Genomic DNA, 19,439 nt, shown 5'->3' on the forward strand with positions numbered 1-19,439 from the left:
AAAACATTGAATAAATTCTTTATTATTATTTTAACGTTATTTCCATTGTACATTAACACTTACATTACAAACTGCAGTAATTTTTCCACATCGAGCATATAGCAGTGGAGGAAGCAGTTACAATCAATGCAGATAAAAGAGACAGACCGTATATTTGTTGCCTGACATATTCTTTAGCAGGATATGGAAAAGTGAAGCATATTACACAGCCAACTTTATATAAACTCTTTATTAATAAACAATGCTTTTAATCACTAGAAGACTTGGTTATTCCATGCAGATCAATGTATCTCAGTATTAGCATAGACAGAGACATGATCCGAAATCAATTCTGTTTTGTACTTAATTAAACAGAAAACACACACTTTCAGACAAAATATGGAGAAAAGTCAAATCCAGCTATTTCAACACACAGTAATATGATGATTGATTAAAATAAAGTAATCTTTATATGGTGAAGCAAAGCACATTCAGTATGTTCACATTGTTGGAAAAGTCTCAGATCTAACTCAGAATATTTTCCACCAGTCTCTGCTCCGACTACAGACATCATACACAGGATTTGAGGCTGATTTTTACCTGAAAGGAAAACAAAACTACCTTGAGAGTGTTGAAACAATGCGCACCACCAAAACAAACAAATCAAATACAGTATATGTTTTCTATCAGAATATTCCAGTTTCAATAAGCCTTCTATTTCAATAGTAAATACACAGAATGTTCTCTCTGATACCTAGTCGTCACTGATAGTTGAAAGCACCACTCATTATCATATTACTATCAGAGCCAGCCGGGACTGCACACTGCCAGCATAAATTATTGGAACAAATAATAAAGCATTGGTCTTACCGGGTTGAAGTAGACGTGACATGTTGAACCATACAGTCACTGCCCATCGGCGGCGGAATGTCTGGCATTGTGAACGTGTCACAGTGAACATCCTCATTCTTTTCAGGAATGGAGGGACCCGGCAAACCGGGGTCAGTGCGGGTCTGAGTGATGTATACTGCGGACAGAAAGATTATAGATTAATGGTTGGACTGAAAGCGGGTTCAGTGCAGGTCTGAGAGCTGTACCCTGTGGAAAGAATGCCCCTCACCTCAAACTTGTGTTCCCTCGTTACTGACTCTTCAACGAAGGGGAACAGCTGCTCCCTATCCACCCTGTCCATGCCCCTCATAATCCTGTACACCTCGATCAGGTCACCCCTCAGTCTTCTCTGCTCCAGTGAAAACAACCCAAGACGATCAACCTCTCTTCATAGCTTAAATGTTCCATCCCAGGCAACATCCTGTTGAATCGCCTCTGCACCCCCTCCAATGCAATCACATCCTTCCTATAATGTGGCGACCAGAATTGCACACAGTATTCCAGCTGTAGCCTTGCCAAAGTTCTCTCCAACTCCAACATGACCTGCCTGCATTTATAATCGATGTCTCGATTGATAAAGGCAAGTGTCCCATATGCCTTTTTCACCACCCTATTAACCTGCCCTTCTGCCTTCAGAGATCTATAGACAAACACGCCCAGGTCCCTTTGTTCATCGGAACTTCCCAGTGTCGGGCAATTCATTGAATACTTCCGTGTCACATTACTTCTTCCAAAGTGTATCACCTCACAATTTTCAGCGTTAAATTCCATCTGCCGCTTTTCTGCCCATTTGACCATCCCATCTATATCTTCCTGTAACCCAAGACACTCAACCTGACTGTTAACCACTCGGCCAATCTTTCTGTCATCCACGAACTTCGCGATCCTACCCCCCACATAGTCACCTATGTCGTTAATATAAATGACAAACAATAGGGGACCCAGCACAGAACCCTGTGGTACGCCACTGGACACTGGTTTCCAGTCACTAAAACAGTCATCTGTCATCACGCTCTGTCTCCTACAGCTAAGCCGATTTTGAATCCACCTTATCAAGTTACCCTGTATCCCATGTGTATTTCCGTTCTTGCTACGTCTCTCATGTGGGACGTTGTCAAAGGCTTTGCAGAAATCCATGTAAACTACATCAACTGCCCTACCCTCATCTCCAGACCTGGTCACATGCTCAAAAAATTCAATTAAATTCGTTAGGCAGGGCCTCCCTCTGACAAAGCCATGCTGACTATGCCTAATCAAATGTTGCCTCTCCAAGTGGAGATAGATTCTCTCCTTCAGAATTTTCTCCAATAGTTTCCAAACTATGAATTAATGGTTGGAGTGAAAGCGGCATCAATAAGAGTCTGAGAGCTGTATACTGTGCATTGAAAGATTCTGGATTAATGATTGGACTGAAAGCGGATTCAGTGCGGGTCTGAGAGCTGGACCCTGTGGAAAGAATGATTGTAAATTAATGATTATACTTTTGGCGGGTTCAGTGAGGGTCTAAGAACTATCTACTGTGGAAAGAAAGATTATGGATTAATGATTCTGCTGGAAGGGATTTCAATACAGTCATCGATGTAAATCTCAATAATGTAAAAGGGGACAGGAATTTCTTGACCTCTGAATGTTTTCCAGCTCCATTCTGCATGCTGTGTTTTATTGCTGGATGAGAGCAGATGAAGTGGATCGGCTATCCCTGAATCAGGATGTTCAGATTGAACACTTGAATGATTTTCAGTGGGAGTGTTAACAAGAGAGATACCACGCACTGGATAACATCAGGACGCCTTTTCTCAAATAAATCAAACTTCGTTTAAACTAATTTCCTTCAATCACAACATGAATTTAAGTCAACCACGACATCTCCGATTGGAAAGAAATTCAAAGTAATGGCAGAGAGCTGGTGACTGTGAGTTGAACTCACCAAGATTGGCAAGATCACCGCTGGAACTTGTCAGTGTGAAGAGATCATCAGGCCCACTGTCCAGCAACAAGTGATCAGTCTGAGCGTCAATGGCTCCAGTCTCAACATCATCATAATCACCCGGAACAAGACCTGAGTGGAAATAATGATTTTCACTCGAATCAGAAGGTGACACTGAATACTTAGAATTATATTATTAGAAATCAATCTACCCGATCCGGCCAAGGTACACAGTGATCTTCAGGTGTATTGAGATTAGAGACTGGGGAATAGTAGGACCATGTGTTGGCGCGGTAGATGAGACTTCCTAGGCCCGTACCATACTTAAAAAGACATCCTGCAATGGATTGAAAGACAGGATCACTAAAAGGCATTGGGTGGTAGGACTGACAACTGGTGCGTTTAGCAGATGGCAGCAGCCAGAGCAAGGGTGGCGCCCAGGTTTTCTCATGCCTACCTGGAAGTCCCCCTCCAGGCAGCAAGGGTAATAAGATAAGTGCATTTCCCTCGTGTTGGGTGTAGGAGGCTGGCTAAGTAGGCAAAGAGGGCATGGCAGGAGACTGAGGAGGAGGTGAACAGCCTTGAGGTGGTCCCATGTAAGGGGCTGCAGTGCAGGAACAGGATTTCAATGGCCTGAAATAGCATGGCAAGGTGAGTGCAGTGCAAGAACAGGATCAATGCCCTGATGCAGTACGGCAAGGTGAGTACGGTGCAAGAACAGGAATAAATGTCCTGATGGAGTATGGCAAGGTGAGTGCAGTGCAAGAACAGAATCAATGCCCTGTTGTAGTATGGCAAGGTGAGTACGGTGCAGGAACAGGATCAATGTCCTGATGTAGTATGGCAAGGTGAGTGCTGTGTAGGACCCGCATCAATGTCCTGATGTAGTATGGCAAGGTGAGTGCAGTGTAGGACACGGATCAATGCCTTGATGTAGTATGGCAAGGTGAGTGCAGTGCAGAACCCAGATCAATTCCCTGATGTAATATGGCAAGGTGAGTGCAGGGCCTAACATTAAACGCGCAGCATTAAATGTTACAAAGGATGAAAATAAAATTGGAGAAGAGGTTCCACCATTCATTGGATTCAGATCCTCCTCCATCATAATGCACAGCTCAGTGACCTCCGCCCTTGAGAGGCACAGTCTTCAGTGACACTGCTGCTCCGACATTTGCAGGAAGTAGAGCCTCTGATGGTAACTCCTCTCTACTGGGTAACATCTTCTGCACTAAAGAAGCATGTTGAATGCTACTGTGCGCCTTGTTCATCCACAGTCTCTTCCAGTCTCATGATCCTTGTCCCTCTCTGGTGCTACTGTGCGCCCTGGTCATCCACACTCTCTTCCAGCCTCATGTTCCGTGTCGCTCTCTGGGTGTCTCTGAACGCCCTGCTCATCTACATTCTCTTCCAGCCTCATGATCCTTGTCCCTCTCTGGTGCTACTGTGTGTCCTGGTCATCCACTCTCTCTTCCAGCCTCATGATCCTTGTCCCTCTCTGGGTGCTGCAGCCCAACTGCCAGAGACTGCAGTTCTCTCCAACTTTGATGCTCCTCCACAATGGGAGGCCTCAAAACCGGAGTGGATGAGACCTATTGTAAATTGATGCACTCATTTCTTAAGGACTCCATCCTTTTTACTCTTTATACATCAGTTGCTAGTCACAGTGGACACTCAACCTGAATACCTCCGATGTGTTTGCCTTGTTTGGTCAGTCTCCAGATGGTCCATACTATGGTTCAGTATGTCTCTATACCATCACTACACTGCCACGATGCTGATTGCAGCCAGAACTGGCCTTTCACTTAGAGAGGTAGCAGCGATCATAATACGACTGAATTTTACATTCAATTTGAGGGTCAGACATGTGAGCCCAAGACTAGTATTTTAAACTTAAAGGAGGGCATGGAAGCAGAGCCAACTAAAGTGGAACTGGCAAAATAGGTTAAGGAATAGGTCAATAGAGATGCACTGGCAGATATTTAAGGGGATATTTCAGAATACACTGATTAGATACATTTCAACGAGAAATAAAAATTCTGTGGTTAACTAAAACAGTTAAAGAGAGTATCAAACATAAAGATCAAGCTTATAATTGTGCAAAGATGGGAAGCAGGGCAGAGGATTAGACAGAAGATAAAAAACAGCAAAGAATGACTTAAATATTAATAATGAAGAGAATGTTAGAGTACGAGAGAACGCTGTCCAGAAATATAAAGTCAGTTAGTAAGAGATTGTATAGATATTTAAACAAGAAAAGAGAAAACAAAGAGAGCGTTGGTCCGATAGAAAGTGAGCCTGGGGAATTAATAATGGATACGAAGGAGATGGCAAATAAATTGGACAGATATTTTGCATCGTTTTCACTATTAAGGAAGCAAGTAACATCCCAGTATTAGCTGCAAGTCAGGAAATGGAGGGGAGGAAGGAACTCAAGAAAATTACAAACACCAGGGAAGTGGTACTCAACAAATTGTTGGAGCTGCGGGATGACAAGTCCCCGGGTCCTGGTGGACTTCATCCTGGGATGTTGAAAGAAGTGGCTACTGAGATAGTTGATGAGTTAGTTTTAATTTTCCAAAATTGCCAAGTTTCAGGGAAGGTTCCATTAGATTGTAAAATAGTGAATGTAACTAAAACAAGAAATGCTGGAATCACTCAGCAGGTCTGGCAGCATCTGTGGAAAGAGAAGCAGAGTTAACGTTTCGGGTCAGTGACCCTTCTTCGGAACTGACAAATATTAGAAAAGTCACAGATTATAAGCAAGTGAGGTGGGGGTAGGGCAAGAGATAGCAAAGGAGAAGGTGCAGATTGGACCAGGCCACATAGCTGACCAAAAGGTCACGGAGCAAAGGCAAACAATATGTTAATGGTGTGTTGAAAGACAAAGCATCAGTACAGATTAGGTGTAAATAAACTGAATATTGAACAGCAGCAAGTGCAAACCTGAAGAAAAACAACCTGAAAAAAACAGTGGGTAAGCAAACTGAACAAACGAAGATGAAATGAAATAAATGCCAAAAAAGATTGTAAAAAATGTAACAAAGAATGTAAAAAAAAAGGAAGAAAAAATAACTAAAAATGAAAGTAAAATGGCGGGCTGTCATGCTCTGAAATTATTGAACTCAATGTTCAGTCCGGCAGGCTGTAGTGTACCTAATCGGTAGATGAGATGCTGTTCCTCGAGCTTGCGTTGATGTTCACTGGAACACTGCAGCAATCCCAGGACAGAGATGTGAGCATGAGAGCAAAGGGGAGTGTTGAAATGGCAAGCAACCGGAAGCTCAATGTCCTGCTTGCGGACTGAGCGGAGATGTTCCGCAAAGCGGTCACCCAGTCTGCGCTTGGTCTCCCCAATGTAGAGGAGACCACACTGTGAGCAGCGAATACAATATACTACATTGAAAGAAGTACAAGTGAATGTAACTCCTTTCTTCAAAAAGGGAGGGAGACAGAAAACGGGAAACTACAGACCAGTTAGCTTAACATCTATCATAGAGAAAATGTTTGCAGCTTTTATTAAAGCCATTATAGCAGGGCAATTAGAAAAAATCAAGGTAATGAGGCAGAGTTAAGATGGTTTTGTAAAAAGGGAATCGTGTTTAACCAATATATTGGCATTCTTTGAGGGAGTTACTGTGGATAAAGGGAAACTGGTGGATGTAATGTACTTAGTTTTCCCGAAGGCATTTGATAAGGTGCCACATAAAAGGTTATAGCTTAAAATAAAATCTCGTGGTATAGGGGGTAACATAGTAGCATGGATAGAAGATGGGCTAGCTAACAGGAAACAGAGTAGGTAGAAATGGCTAATTTTCTGAAAGGCAAGATGTAACGAAAGGTGTGCCAAAGGGATCAGTACTGGGGGCTCAACTTTTGCAATTTATATAAATGAATTAGATGAAGGGACAGAAGGTATGGTTGCTAAATTTTCTGATGACACAAAGATAGGTAGGAAAGTAACTTACGAATGGGACACATTGGGGGTATAAATATATATCGATAGGTTAGGTGATTGGGAAAAGACCTGGCAAATGGAGTATAATGTGGGAAAGTGAGCAATTGTCCACTTTGGCGGCAATAATGAAAAAGAAGCATATTGTCTAAATGGTGAGAGATTGCAGAGCTCTGAGATGCAGAGAGATCTGGGTGTCCTAATGCTTGAATCACAAAAGGTTAGTATGCAGGTTCAGCACGTAATTAGGAAAGATAATAGAATGTTATTGCTTATCACTAGGGGAATTGAATACAAAAGTAGGGAGGTTGTGCTTCAGTAATACATAGCATTGGTGAGACCACATCTGGAGTACTGTGTATAGAAATGATCTCCTTATTCATTGAAGGTTGTCAATGCGTTTGGAGGCAGTACGGTTAATATTTATTAGACTGATACCTGGAAAGGGTGGACTATATTAGGAGGAAAGACTGGACAGGCTAGGCTTGTATCCACTGGAATTTAGAAGAGTAAGTGCCAACTTGATTGAAACATACACGATCCTGAGGGGTCTTGACAGGGTGGATATGGAAAGGATGTTTACCCTTGTGGGAGAATCTAGAACTAGGGGTCACTGTTTAAAAATAAGGGGCTGCCGATTTAAGACAGTGATGAGGAGAATATCTTTCTCTCAGAGGGTCGTGAGTATTTGGAATTATCTTCCTCAAAACGTGCTGCAAGTAGAGTATTTGAATATTTTTAAGGCAGAGGTAAATAGTTTCTTGATAAGCAAAGGGGTGAAATGTTAGGCAGGTAGGTAGATGTGGAATAATCAGTTTCGCCATGAACTTATTAAATGGCAGAGAAAATTCGAAGGGCCGAGTGGCCTACTCCTGTTTTTAATTCGTATGTCTAATGGTCGTCTCTTCCGCCTCCTTATTGGTGGCGAGTCTCTGAAACTCCATTGTTCTCAAGCACCGTTCACAAAGCTGTGAAAAGCTTGGAAATTTGTCATGATTTTCCTCTTTTAAATGCTCAGTTACCTGCCCGCCGCCTTAGAGTGCGGCCTGCACCCACCAGCTTGGCCGACTCCGGGAATATCAACTAGTGTTGCAAAGACGTCGGGTTTCCTTTGCACCGTTATCAACCGGAAGTTTGCCTCCCAGTCTTTCGCCATTGCTGTGACAAAATTCTGCCCTCCGTTTTAAAGTCACATATATCCCTTTGAATCACCCATCCAACATGTGCACAATTTCTACATTTGACCACCCAGACAACAGTGTCAGAAAACATAATGAATTGAATGTTTCATTCCATTATACTGCTGGGGGCAACAGGTATTATGTTGTAAAAGTCCAAATTATTTCTCAATTGTTTTCATTGAGATTAGTAGGCAAATCTACGCGTCTTCGGCATCATCATTTTATGGCATATAAGTTCTGATGTAGTTAGCTGTTGATTTTGGAAAGCAGACAGCGTGATGGTAACAAGTAAAACTGTACCCACCCTGAATACTGGAGGAGTTCCCGTCAGGATTTTCTGATCCAGGATCCGTGTCACCCAAACTGTGGCTGGTGTAATATTCAATCTGATTGAGGGACTCAATGGAATCAGTAACTGTTAAACACAAACATGGATGGTTATTGGAGAAATGAATTGGGACGTTCGAGTAGATAACATCATATTGTCATCATCTGGTGACAATGTCCTGGGACTTTGTATCAGACACGAATGTGGAACTTCATTCATCGCAGGGACTGCAGTGGTTCAAGAGCAACTGGGGATGGACCATAAATGTTGGATCAGCCAGCGAGCAGTCCGAACAATACTCAATACAGCTGGTGAGTCAGATTTCAGACATCAGAGCAGAGATAATATTGCAAAACATAGGCGGTTAGCATAGTTTCGTAATCCAGTATCTGTCCACCCTGTCCCTGTCTGTCTTCCTTTCAGAGTCTCAAACGGCCGCCGGTGACTCTAAAAGGGCCAGAAAGGAGAGCAAGGAGACGAATATCGGATTTATTCTTCTGGATGCGTTTTGCTTTAAACCGAGAAATTTATCTCAATGGTTAAATCGCTTCCCAAATTTAGCGCAAGACAAAACTTTTATCGATTCGGTAGTGTTGTTGCTCCAGTATGGTGAAGCAGAATTTGTAGATTAATGTTCAACTCAGAATAGAAACTGTTAGAATACGTTTTTGTAGAAGCCACAGTTTTCAGGTAAAGTGTTCCTGATGGGAACGTGTTCTGATCCAGAAATCCAGTCCCCTAGAGAAATAAAATCTGAGTGAATGTGACTCTCTCCTCATGGGAGCAGTGATTATTTATGGTCTAATTTAAAGAGAATATAATGAAATGATAGTGACAGAGACTGCAACGGCAGCAGACACAGACAATGTTATCAAGGATGTGACGATAAATGAAAGATTGAAGAGAGTTTCAGTCGATTTATGACATTCCGTTGCTCTTTGAGATACTATGACATAATAAATAATATGAAGAACCGATGTGTTTATTATTCAGGGGTTCAGGTATCTGAGGCAGTCCGTGTGCAACCGGAAGGGAAAATGAAACAACGATTTTCGTTGCTAGTTACACGTTGTTAAAGCAATACCAACCGTTGGGAATCTTCCCAAACCCATAGCTCGTCATACTTTGCACACAGATATAAAGACTCTCGCACTGTGATAGGACTCCTTCACATGGAGATAGATAGTGAGCGAATTTCTGACAGCGGTCAGTCAGTAAACTGACTCTTAAAATGGGATATTTAAAGGGAAGTGACATTTGTCCAGTGAAAATTCGGCATAAAATATAAAACTCAGACCTGAACGCCGGATGTGAGAGGAATCCTTGCCTGGTGGAATATTCACAATCTCTTCATAAATTGCTTGGTACAAACCATCCCGTGAACCCTTGCCGTTCCTGACAGAACCTGTCGGAAGGAGGGTGGGTAGATTACCGTTTTGGTCCAACCTAGGAGCGTTTAACAGTAAATTATCTGCAAACACATCCACATCACAGAGATGGAGACAGTAGGAGACAAAGCCAGGTATTGTGAATAAGGAATAGGTTTGTTCGTGTATGTCTATGTGTCTGTTTTTCTGCATACTCATATATTCACCTGCCACAGACTGGGGATAAATGAGGGAAAGAGGAAAACGCCAGGCATCAGGCAAAACAAATTCCAACTGATTACAGTTGGGCCCGCAAGTGGAATTCAGCTGAAGAGACGCTGGATTAAGTTGTCTGATTCTGTGACAGTATCAGTTGTAAGTATGATCAAGGAACCTATTGTTCTTTGGTATTAGATTAGATTAGAGATACAGCACTGAAACAGGCCCTTTGGCCCACCGAGTCTGTGCCGACCATCAACCACCCATTTATACTAATCCTACACTAATCCCATATTCCTATCAAACATCCCCACCTGTCCCTATATTTCCCTACCACCTACCTATACTAGTGACAATTTATAATGGCCAATCTTTTGGCTTGTGGGAGGAAACCGGAGCACCTGGAAAAAACCCACGCATACACAGGGAGAACTTGCAAACTCCACACAGGCAGTACCCAGAATCGAACCCGGGTCCCTGGAGCTGTGAGGCTGCGGTGCTAACCACTGCACCACTGTGCCGCCCTGTGGTATGTCCCGTCACCGTGAGAAAAGACTCATGTACATAGTGTAAGATTTAGGTTCGGGATTCACAGTTTACCCAACAAACGTGGTCCAGAAACAAAAAGTAATTTTGAAATATCAAGCTTATGAAGAAGCTACAGTTTAGATACGATACATAAGCTAAATAGACAGAAGAAGTATACGATCCATGGCAGATAATTTTGTTGCCACTCTCTGCAGCTGCAAGGGCAGTCAGTCTCTCTCTCTCTCTCTCTTTCTCTCTGTTTTCAGCACTTCCATTTAGCCGAGCTGCCACGAAACTGTCTATCGTCTGCCAGAAGGGGGATGCTGTATCTGCTCTTCTGAGCATCCATCGATATATTTTACCTTGGGGGTCTGGTAGATCACCCTATGTCAATCACTTATTCCAAAGCTTCTAACCAATGAATACAGGAGATGTACCTGGGATGTCGGGTGGTCACCTCCCCCTTTTCCAACACTCTGATCCCCAAAGGCACCTTTCACCTTATCTGGTGCTTGGTATATTTTGCAGATTTCTACCAGGCACTTGTCTAGAGAGGGTAAAAGCCTCCATCTTATTATCTTTAGGAATCTTTTTTCTGTGCTGGTCGTGTCTTGGCAGAGATAACAGGCCTGTGGTATCCTAGCTGTAGAAACTATCTTAATAAGAGAGAGAGAGAGAGCTATTTCTATAAGAACACAATATTATTATGAGAAATTTCATTTATTAAAAGTCCCATTTCTTACAATAAACCTGGAGTGAGTTGGATGGGTGAAATATGAGTGGAAGCATTGTTTTGTAATGTAGAATCATCTCTGGTCCTATACAAGTAACAGCTCTCAAGATAACGGACAGAACACGGTTATACAGATCGAGATTGGATGGCCAGAGCCAGAAAATAAAAGGCTGGAATTGATGAACAATGGATGAAGGAAGATTAACAGTCAGATAAATAGCTGAATGCAGGAATCAAAATGTTCAATTAAACTTCCTGATCCATTGTTGCAACAAGTAAATTCTTTCAATATTCTTCATATACTAAGTGATGAACTCTCACCGTGAATGTGAACACGTCAAACAACTCTCCATTTTAAATGTCACAGTTTACAAATTCCGGAGTGCATTGAATGTAGATAATCAGCAAAAAATATGACAATGTATTTCTAACAATTAACTCGAGTCTTGCAAGGGATATGATACAATATCAGGGATCTAGTGTTGGTTCTGTGGTAAGATATGAGCCTCACCTCTTCTGGTTGACTTTTTCTGTATAACTGCCATCAGTGCAATCAACACACAGATTAGCAGGACTCCAAAGCAGACCGCGACTAGGATGGAAGTAGTTTTATATCCCTGTTCTTAATGACAACAATACAGAAAGGTTCAACACAGTCCGTCTTGCATGAGAAAATAGTTACAATAAGTAATTAATAATTATATCCACTGCTTCCGAGTAATGACTCAGCCGAACATTTCCCAGTCTGTGTGGTGCACATTGCTCCAGAGGAAAGTGTGAGTCAGTCTAAATTGCAGAGACAGTGCCCCCATGTTTCTGATGAGTACAGGACAGTTCAGGTACAACCAGAAACTTGAATTAAAGGAATTTCAAACAAACGCTTTGAAATATAAGGTAAAGAAAATAAAACATGTTCCAGTCAGTGCGAAAGCGCTCATATTACCTTCAGAAAATGGCAACAATACCATTCCACTAATGCAAACACTGACGCTAGCTCGAATACTAATAATAGTAAGTACCTGCAGATATGTCCGGGAAAGCAATTGGCAACACATCGACCCCTGTGGAATATATTGTACAAAAAGTTCAGGAAGATGAAATTTCAGCACTTTACATTAAAACGATAAATACTGTTCTTAATTTCCTGAACCGACGAGTCAATTTAACAGAATAAGGAACCCTAAACCCACTCGCTGAACCCTGGCACCCTCACCAGAACAAATCACACTGGCATCTTCCTTGTGGTCACAGTCAGATTGAGCACGCGATGAGGAAGGACAGTCAGACAGGGAAGACTCGCTTCCAGTGCACTTCACCTTATCCAGCCAGATAACACCGTCACCCTGGGAAAAGGTAGCCCCTCCTGGGGCCAATAAAGCGGGGCCACAACCCAGCTGTCTGCAGACAACATTGGCATCGGTTAAATCCCAGGAGTCATCACACACCGTGCCCCATATGTTATTGCACAATATCTCCACTCTCCCGGAGCAGTTGTTGTTACCTCCAAACAGTCGCAACCATTGTGCCGAATCTGTCAAAGAGAATCAATGACTATTATTGATGTAGTGTAAGACAAGTTAGATAGTTTGCATAATGAAGAGGAGCACACACCTGATTCTCGCATGCAGTCCTTTGATCTTTGGGGCTGCTCCTTAGTTATTTTTGCTTCTGTTGAGAAGAGAAACATGCTGACTGTATAAGATATCAATGTTTGAAATGACACTCTCACATTGAGAGGTTTGTTGTGTTACCTGTACAAACAACACCAGCATCATCCCTGTGTTCACATTTGTTTTCACCCCACGGGTCTGATTGGCACTGCCAAAGGGTCGACTCGTGTGACATACACTCAATTTCATTGAGCCAAATGGGTCCGGAACCTTCTCCAAATGACTTTGTCTCATAATCGATAGATTTTAAGAGACCACACTGTAACTGTTTACAGATCACTTCTGCATCAAGTGGATCAAGTTTATCCAAGCACACTGTTCCCCAGGTGCTATTGTAGAACACTTCCACTCTCCCCTCACAGCGATGCTTCCCATTCACCAGCCGCAGCTCTTTGTGCTCTGTCAATGACACAAGAAATATCCAGATGGTTAGACTGATAATTCGTTGTATCGTCATACTGCACAGCTCAACACATGCTGCACCAGTTGTCTTTACTGATTGCCGGTAATTGTTTCAGAAAGCTAATAGAAAACATCTGCAATTCAAATTTGTAATTAAGAATATTCGACATGAATTACAAAAGGAAAGGTCACGCTTGATCAACCATATTGAATTCTATGAAGAAGTTACAGAAAGAATAGACAGGAATGATGCAATTTTTTAAAAGTGCGTGGATTTTCAAAAGGCCTTCGAAAAGGTACTACAGAGTGGAATCATGACGGAGGTCACAGGATCAGTAGAAGAATGGATTGAAAACAGGCTACAAAACATATCGTCAGGGTTAAAGGCAGTTATCCAGAATGGCAAAGGTCGGAAGTGCTGTTCCACAGGGATTGGTTCTGGTGTCACTGCTGATCAACATTTACATCAATGATTTGGATTTAGGAATTGAAAGTGCGATTTCAAAATGTACAGGTGATGCGGAGCATAGTTAATACTAATGAAGAGTGTGGCAGAATACAAGAAAACAGAATGGGCGTGCAATTGGAAAATTAACTTTAATACAGAGAAGTTGAAGGTAGTGGAAGTTGCTAGGAAGAATAAAAAGGCAATTAAGAGCGCAAATGATGTATTGGAGCAAAGAGATTATTGGCTATAGAGAAACTAATCACATATAAAGTGTCAGAGACCAAAGCTAAGGAACATAAATGTAAGATTGTCATTCATAAATCCAATAGGAAATTCAGAAAAATCTTCTGTTTTTACCCAGGCAGTCTTTGGACCAGAAGCAATAGTTGAGACGAATATCACAGCTGCCTTTAAGGTGAAGCTCGATCAGTACATGAGGGAGGAAGAAATAGGAGCATGCACAGATCGTGGTAGATGCAGTAATGTGGGGTGATACTCGTGTGCAGCATAAACCCCACATAGAGCTTTGAGCTGAATGGCCAAATTATTGCTGTAAATTGTATGCAATTCTATGTAATATCTTCCGTGTGAAGTCAGATGTACAACACTGCAGAAAATGAGTACATTGTGAGTATCCTTACCTGAACACATGATCTTCACATCCTCTTTATGAGAACAGTCGTGATTACCCCACGATGCTGAGTGACATTCCCAGAGAAATGATTCGTTACCGGAACAATTCAGCTCATCCAACCAAACTGGCCCTGAACCTGGTCCACAAGAAGCAGGAAGTGCCAGGTCCACTGCATTCCCACAACCCAGCTGCTTACAAACTACGTCAGCGTCCGCAGGTCCCAGGAATCATCACAAACAGAGCCCCATGTCCCATTGTAATAAATTTCCACTCGGCCAGCACACAGGCTTCCACCGTCAGACAACCTTAACTGTATGTGGGCTGATGGACGACAATACAGGAGGATTATATTTTCAATACACATTCATCACATCACTATCCAAGTCATTGTTTATTCTCCAGCTAAATTAAAATCATATTTTCTTAATCTGCTAGGTATAAGAAAGTATCCAATCTGTTCTACACGTACCTATTGCAAAGAATGTACAACTTTGAAATGTTTCAGATATTTCTGACTCCGACGAACTATGTCCTCCACACCCACCATTTTGTGCTGAATGCTGTGCACGTTGTTATACCGCCAAATGAATTAGTTCTTATTAAACGTTCCACTCACGCTATACAGGCATTTTAGAATCATTTCCAGAAGGGGATTTGTTCCTTGTCGTTTGACTTACCCATATTCTTTACTTTTGTTTGATATTTACTTTCATCTCCCATTTAATTTATCTTCAGGCTTACGTTAATTTCACCAGACCCCTCCACATTTTACTAATTCGCAGACTTATCCACAAGCCTACTTATCACTTCCTGTGCAGACTGCACAATGCAAAGTACACACTTACAAACCCACAACATCTGTCTTCCAGTATGCAGCATGCAGGTGCTGGCAGACTTTTGGCGGTAGTTCTGATGTGAGTTCCAGTGTGCAGAGTATTAGTGTACTTACATCATTATATCACAGAATCAAATAATAGTTACAGCACGGCCATTTGATTGCACTAGCTCTTCAAGAGAGCGATTTCCTTCGGGACATCATACTCTCTCTCCCGTTCCTTCTCCCTGAAGTTGCAATGCCATATGGCATCCGTCAGAAAGACTTCCACCTCCGTATCATTGTTCGATTTCGCCATTAGTTCAGCCCATTTACTTTTGAAAGGCTCATCTGTGCCATTGTTCCCTCCAGAATGGATTGTTCCAATGCTCTGCTGGCTGGCCTCACATCCTACACCCTCCAGAAACTTCAATTCACCTAAATCTCTTTGCCATAACAGCAGAAGGTCCCACTCACCAGCAAATCGGTGGTCGTTGTTTAAGAAAGCAGAGAGAACACGGGGAACTACAGACCTGTTTGCCTGACGTCGGCCGGAGGGAAAATACTAGAATCTATTGCAAAGGATGTGATTACTGGGCACTTCGAAAATAATGTTCTGATTGGGCAGAGTCAACAAGGATTTGTGACGGGCAAAACATGTTTGACAAACTTGTTAGAGTGTTTTGAGGATGCTGCTGGCAGAGTGGATGAGGGAGAACCAATGAATTTGAACTGTCAGAAGGCTTTTGGTAAAGTCCCGCATAGGACGTTACCAAGCAAAAGAAAAGCACATGGGATTGGGTGTAATGTACGAGCATTGATTGAGAATTGAGTAACAGGCAGTAAACAGAGCGCACGAATAAATGGGTCATTCTCAGATCGGCAGTCGGTAACCAGTGGGTTACTACAAGGATCAGTGCTTGAGCCCCAGCTGTTCACAGTCTATATCAATGATTTGGACTTGGGGACAAATTGTAATATTTCGAAATTTGCAGATGACACAAAACTTGGTGTGAATGTGAGTTGTGAGGAGGATGAAAAGAGGCTTCAAGGGGATTTGGACATGCTTAGTCAATGGGCAAGGACATGGCAGATGGAATATAATGTGGATAAGTGTGAGGTTATCCACTTTGAAAGGAGGAACGGAGGGGCAGAGTATTTCTTAAATGATAAGAGATTGGAAAGTGTTGATGTACAAAGGGACCTGTGTATCCTTGTTCATAAGTCACTGAGAGCTAACATGCTGGTACAATAAGCATTCAGCAAGGCAAACAGACTGTTAGACTTTATTGCAAGTGAATTTGAATACAGGAGCAAACAAGTCTTGCTTCAATTATGCAGAGCATTAGTGGGGCATCACCTAGGATATTGTGTGCAGTTCTGGTCCCCTTGTCTGAGGAAGGATATACTTGCCATAGAGGGAGTGTAGCGAAGGCTCACCAGACTGATTCCTGGGATGGTGGGACAGTCCAATGAGGAAAAATTGAGGAGACTGGGCCTTTACTCGCTGGAGTTTAGAAGAATGAGAGGCGATCTCACAGAAACTTACAAAATTCTTAAAGGGATAGACACGGTTGATGCAGAAAGGATGCGGGGTCTAGAACCAGGGGACACAATCTCAGAACAAAGAGCAGCTCTTTTAGTACTGAGATGAGGAGGAACTTCTTCTCTCAGAGGGTATTGAATCTTTGGAATTCTCTATTGAGAGGGAGTTGGAAGCTCAGTCACTGATAAGCTCAAACCAGAGATCAATAGATTTCTAGTTGCTAATGACATCAAAAGATATGGGGATAGTGTGGGAATATGGCTTTGAGGTAGACGATCAGCCATGAAATAGAATGGTGGAGGAGGCTCAAAGGGCTAAATAGCGTATTCCTGATCCTATGTTCCTGATCTACTTGGTTTCCCCTCCACAATATCATCATCATGTTTAAATACCTCTAGGATCTCTCACCCCTCATCCTATCACCATAACCGCCTCCCGCTCTAAACATTCCATGGCCTCTACTTTACTCCATTCTGGCTGTTTGTACATCATTCACTATCCCCACCCACAATTGGCATCCGTTCCTTTAGTTGTTTTGGACCTGAGATCGGAAATCCATCCCTAAACATCTCTGTTTTTCCACTTAGAAGTCGCCCTCCTGAAATCTACGCCTGTGACCCAGTTTCAGTCACTCGTTTTACTGTCTTCTTGTTTGGTTCTATGTACATTTTCCATCTGTTGCATTCCTGTAAAGTGCCTTTACATTTTGATGTTTGTTATAGGCGCTATAAAAATGAAAATCCTCATTGCTGTTCAGTTCTGGCTGTGTCATTTTTCTCTGCACTCATCCTCTCAGTATAATGATTTGTTTAAGAGATGCCTTGGAGAGTGACCTATATTATCACTTTGTCAGCAGAATACAAATTCCACTTGATTGGCTCTGTAAAAGTAGTGAGCTATTAGTTCACCTGAGCACAGGACCCCGACATCCATACTATCAGTCAGAGACGAATTCAATGTGAATAAGCTGCAGTTCTGGAGCTGCGATTCGTTTCCTTCACATCCGACATCATTCACCCAAATGGGCCCTTCACTCTTTCCGTACTTTGAATAGTTATAAACAGCTGTCGCTTCACCACAGCCCAGCTGTGTACAGACCACGTTAGCATCATTCAGGTTCCAGAGTCTGTCCTGCAGTCTCCCCCAGCTGCCCTTGTAGTAAATCTCCACTCGCCCATCACAGCGGCTTCCCCCGTTAGTCAGTCTTAGTGACCAATGTTCATCTGCAACATGAAATACATTGAGGACGGGTTAAACTGAAGCCAAACTATCCCATCATATACTGCCTCACACTCGGTTAGTTATTAGTAATTTTAATAATTAAAGTTTCTGTTATGTAGACAGTTGCTCTTTACCATTTCCTTTTCTAAGTGAATCGATTTTAGAGAGATACTGAGCAACTTCTGCAGGCTATTCTGGAGAAACAACTTAAAGTGAACTGCGGGCGAATGGCCCAGACTGCTCTGAATGTGCTGTGATGGAAGACAGGAGCAGGGCTTTCAAATGGATTCTTATTGTTCACAGATCATCTTATCCAATCCGGGGAGAAACAGACAGGTTTGAATTGACAGAACATTTCCCATGACGTCCCAGTGCAGTTCACAGTAATGAAGTACTTTTGATTTGTAGACACTGCGATATGCCAAGCAGTTGATGGGCATCTTATTGAATGACAGAACAGGTTCGAGCGGCCGAATGGCCTACTGCTGCTGCTATTTCCTATGTTCTCATGTTCATTGTGGCAGGGAGAAAATACCAGAGCTCCCTTCTGTGCAGCCCTGGAGGAGCACTATACAGACAGCAGCCGTTCAAGAAGACAGCTGACCAGCACCTTTTCAAGGGTAATTATGGACAGGGAATATAGTTAGTCCTGCCAACATCACCCATATCCCGTGAATGAACAAATAAAAAAAGAAATAGAGGTGCAGCATTCCCATTGTATATCATGGTCCCCATTTTACTGTTTGAGCGTTTCTGCCAACTGCTCGTATAGCGAACTCTGAATAAGGCTCTGAATTCAGAGAATAGAGATACAAGAGACATTCATTTGTTAAACAAGTGGTGCATTGATACTTCTTACTTTAGTGCTAATTGACATGAAAATAAATCGGCTGACAAAACAACTCAGTCCAGTTTCGTTTCAGTTCAATAGTCTGAGATGACTCACCTGAACAGATAACACTGGCGTCATTTTCATGTGAGCAGCTGAACTGACCCCAGGACGAAACAGGACAATCCCAGAAGTGGGTCTCATTCCCCCGGCACCTGTAGTTCTCCTTCCACACTGGACCGGCTCCTTTCCCAAAGTGAGCTCTTCCGGGGGTTGCGGTTGCTGTGCCGCACTGAAGGTGCTGACAGACCACGTTGGCGTCTTCTAAACCAAAATAATCAGCACACAGCGTCCCCCACTGCTCTCTGTATAGCACTTCCACCCGGCCGGAGCATCGGGCAACTTCAGATACCAGTCTGAGTGCTTTGTGATCTAATTAATAATAATTATAATAATAACAATAATTGTATTAACAAATAACAATAATGCCGCAATTAGCCTAGTTACACTGAAAATAATTTTAGGTGGATTCACATTTTATCTGGTTACAGCTGAATTGGAGCAATAGCTATTACTACCAGTACTGTGATTATTACTACTTCTGCAGCTACTACTCGCTAAATCACAACTTCTACTATTACCTGTATCACTGCTAATATGTTTTATTGTTTTACTGCTGCTACTATTGCGATCACACGCCTTCTATTACTGCTGTTAATACTATTGCTGCTTCTACTCCTGTTAGCTCCAGAATTACTGGTACTGCTATT

The 19,439-nt window shown here is 42.4% G+C and overlaps 2 protein-coding genes across 2 annotated transcripts in view; both read right to left on the bottom strand.

Annotated features, from left to right (window-relative positions):
• Nucleotides 1-43: 43 nt before the first annotated feature.
• LOC137366196 (scavenger receptor cysteine-rich type 1 protein M130-like) lies at nt 44-14,450 on the bottom strand. Its single transcript, XM_068028187.1, has 11 exons — nt 14,267-14,450; nt 12,857-13,174; nt 12,717-12,773; nt 12,319-12,636; nt 12,125-12,166; nt 11,617-11,727; nt 9,556-9,663; nt 8,235-8,345; nt 2,798-2,929; nt 850-1,006; nt 44-579 (listed from the first exon to the last, which is right to left on the bottom strand). The coding sequence occupies exons 1-11, from the start codon at nt 14,274-14,276 to the stop codon at nt 576-578; spliced, it is 1,368 nt and encodes a 455-aa protein (XP_067884288.1). The 5' UTR covers nt 14,277-14,450; the 3' UTR covers nt 44-575.
• LOC137366195 (deleted in malignant brain tumors 1 protein-like) overlaps nt 14,450-19,439 on the bottom strand; it is a 29,497-nt gene continuing 24,507 nt past the window's right edge. The window contains exons 7-9 of the mRNA XM_068028186.1: nt 18,787-19,101; nt 17,528-17,842; nt 14,450-14,580 (exon numbers count right to left, since the gene is read on the bottom strand). Coding sequence (XP_067884287.1) covers nt 14,459-14,580; nt 17,528-17,842; nt 18,787-19,101 — 752 coding nt within the window. The 3' untranslated portion in view covers nt 14,450-14,458. The remainder of the gene's footprint in view (nt 14,581-17,527; nt 17,843-18,786; nt 19,102-19,439) is intronic.

Source organism: Heterodontus francisci, unplaced genomic scaffold (assembly GCF_036365525.1).
Source record: "Heterodontus francisci isolate sHetFra1 unplaced genomic scaffold, sHetFra1.hap1 HAP1_SCAFFOLD_319, whole genome shotgun sequence".
NCBI classification, from domain to species: domain Eukaryota; kingdom Metazoa; phylum Chordata; class Chondrichthyes; order Heterodontiformes; family Heterodontidae; genus Heterodontus; species Heterodontus francisci.

Bases quoted from the DNA above. Each gene is read 5' to 3' on its own strand.
- LOC137366196 (XM_068028187.1), bottom strand. The intron at 2,930-8,234 runs GTGGGTACAGTT...ATTTCCACTCAG, and splicing joins GAACTCCTCCAGTATTCAGG to GTCTTGTTCCGGGTGATTAT. The intron at 1,007-2,797 runs GTGAGTTCAACT...TTCTGTCCGCAG, and splicing joins CGGTGATCTTGCCAATCTTG to TATACATCACTCAGACCCGC.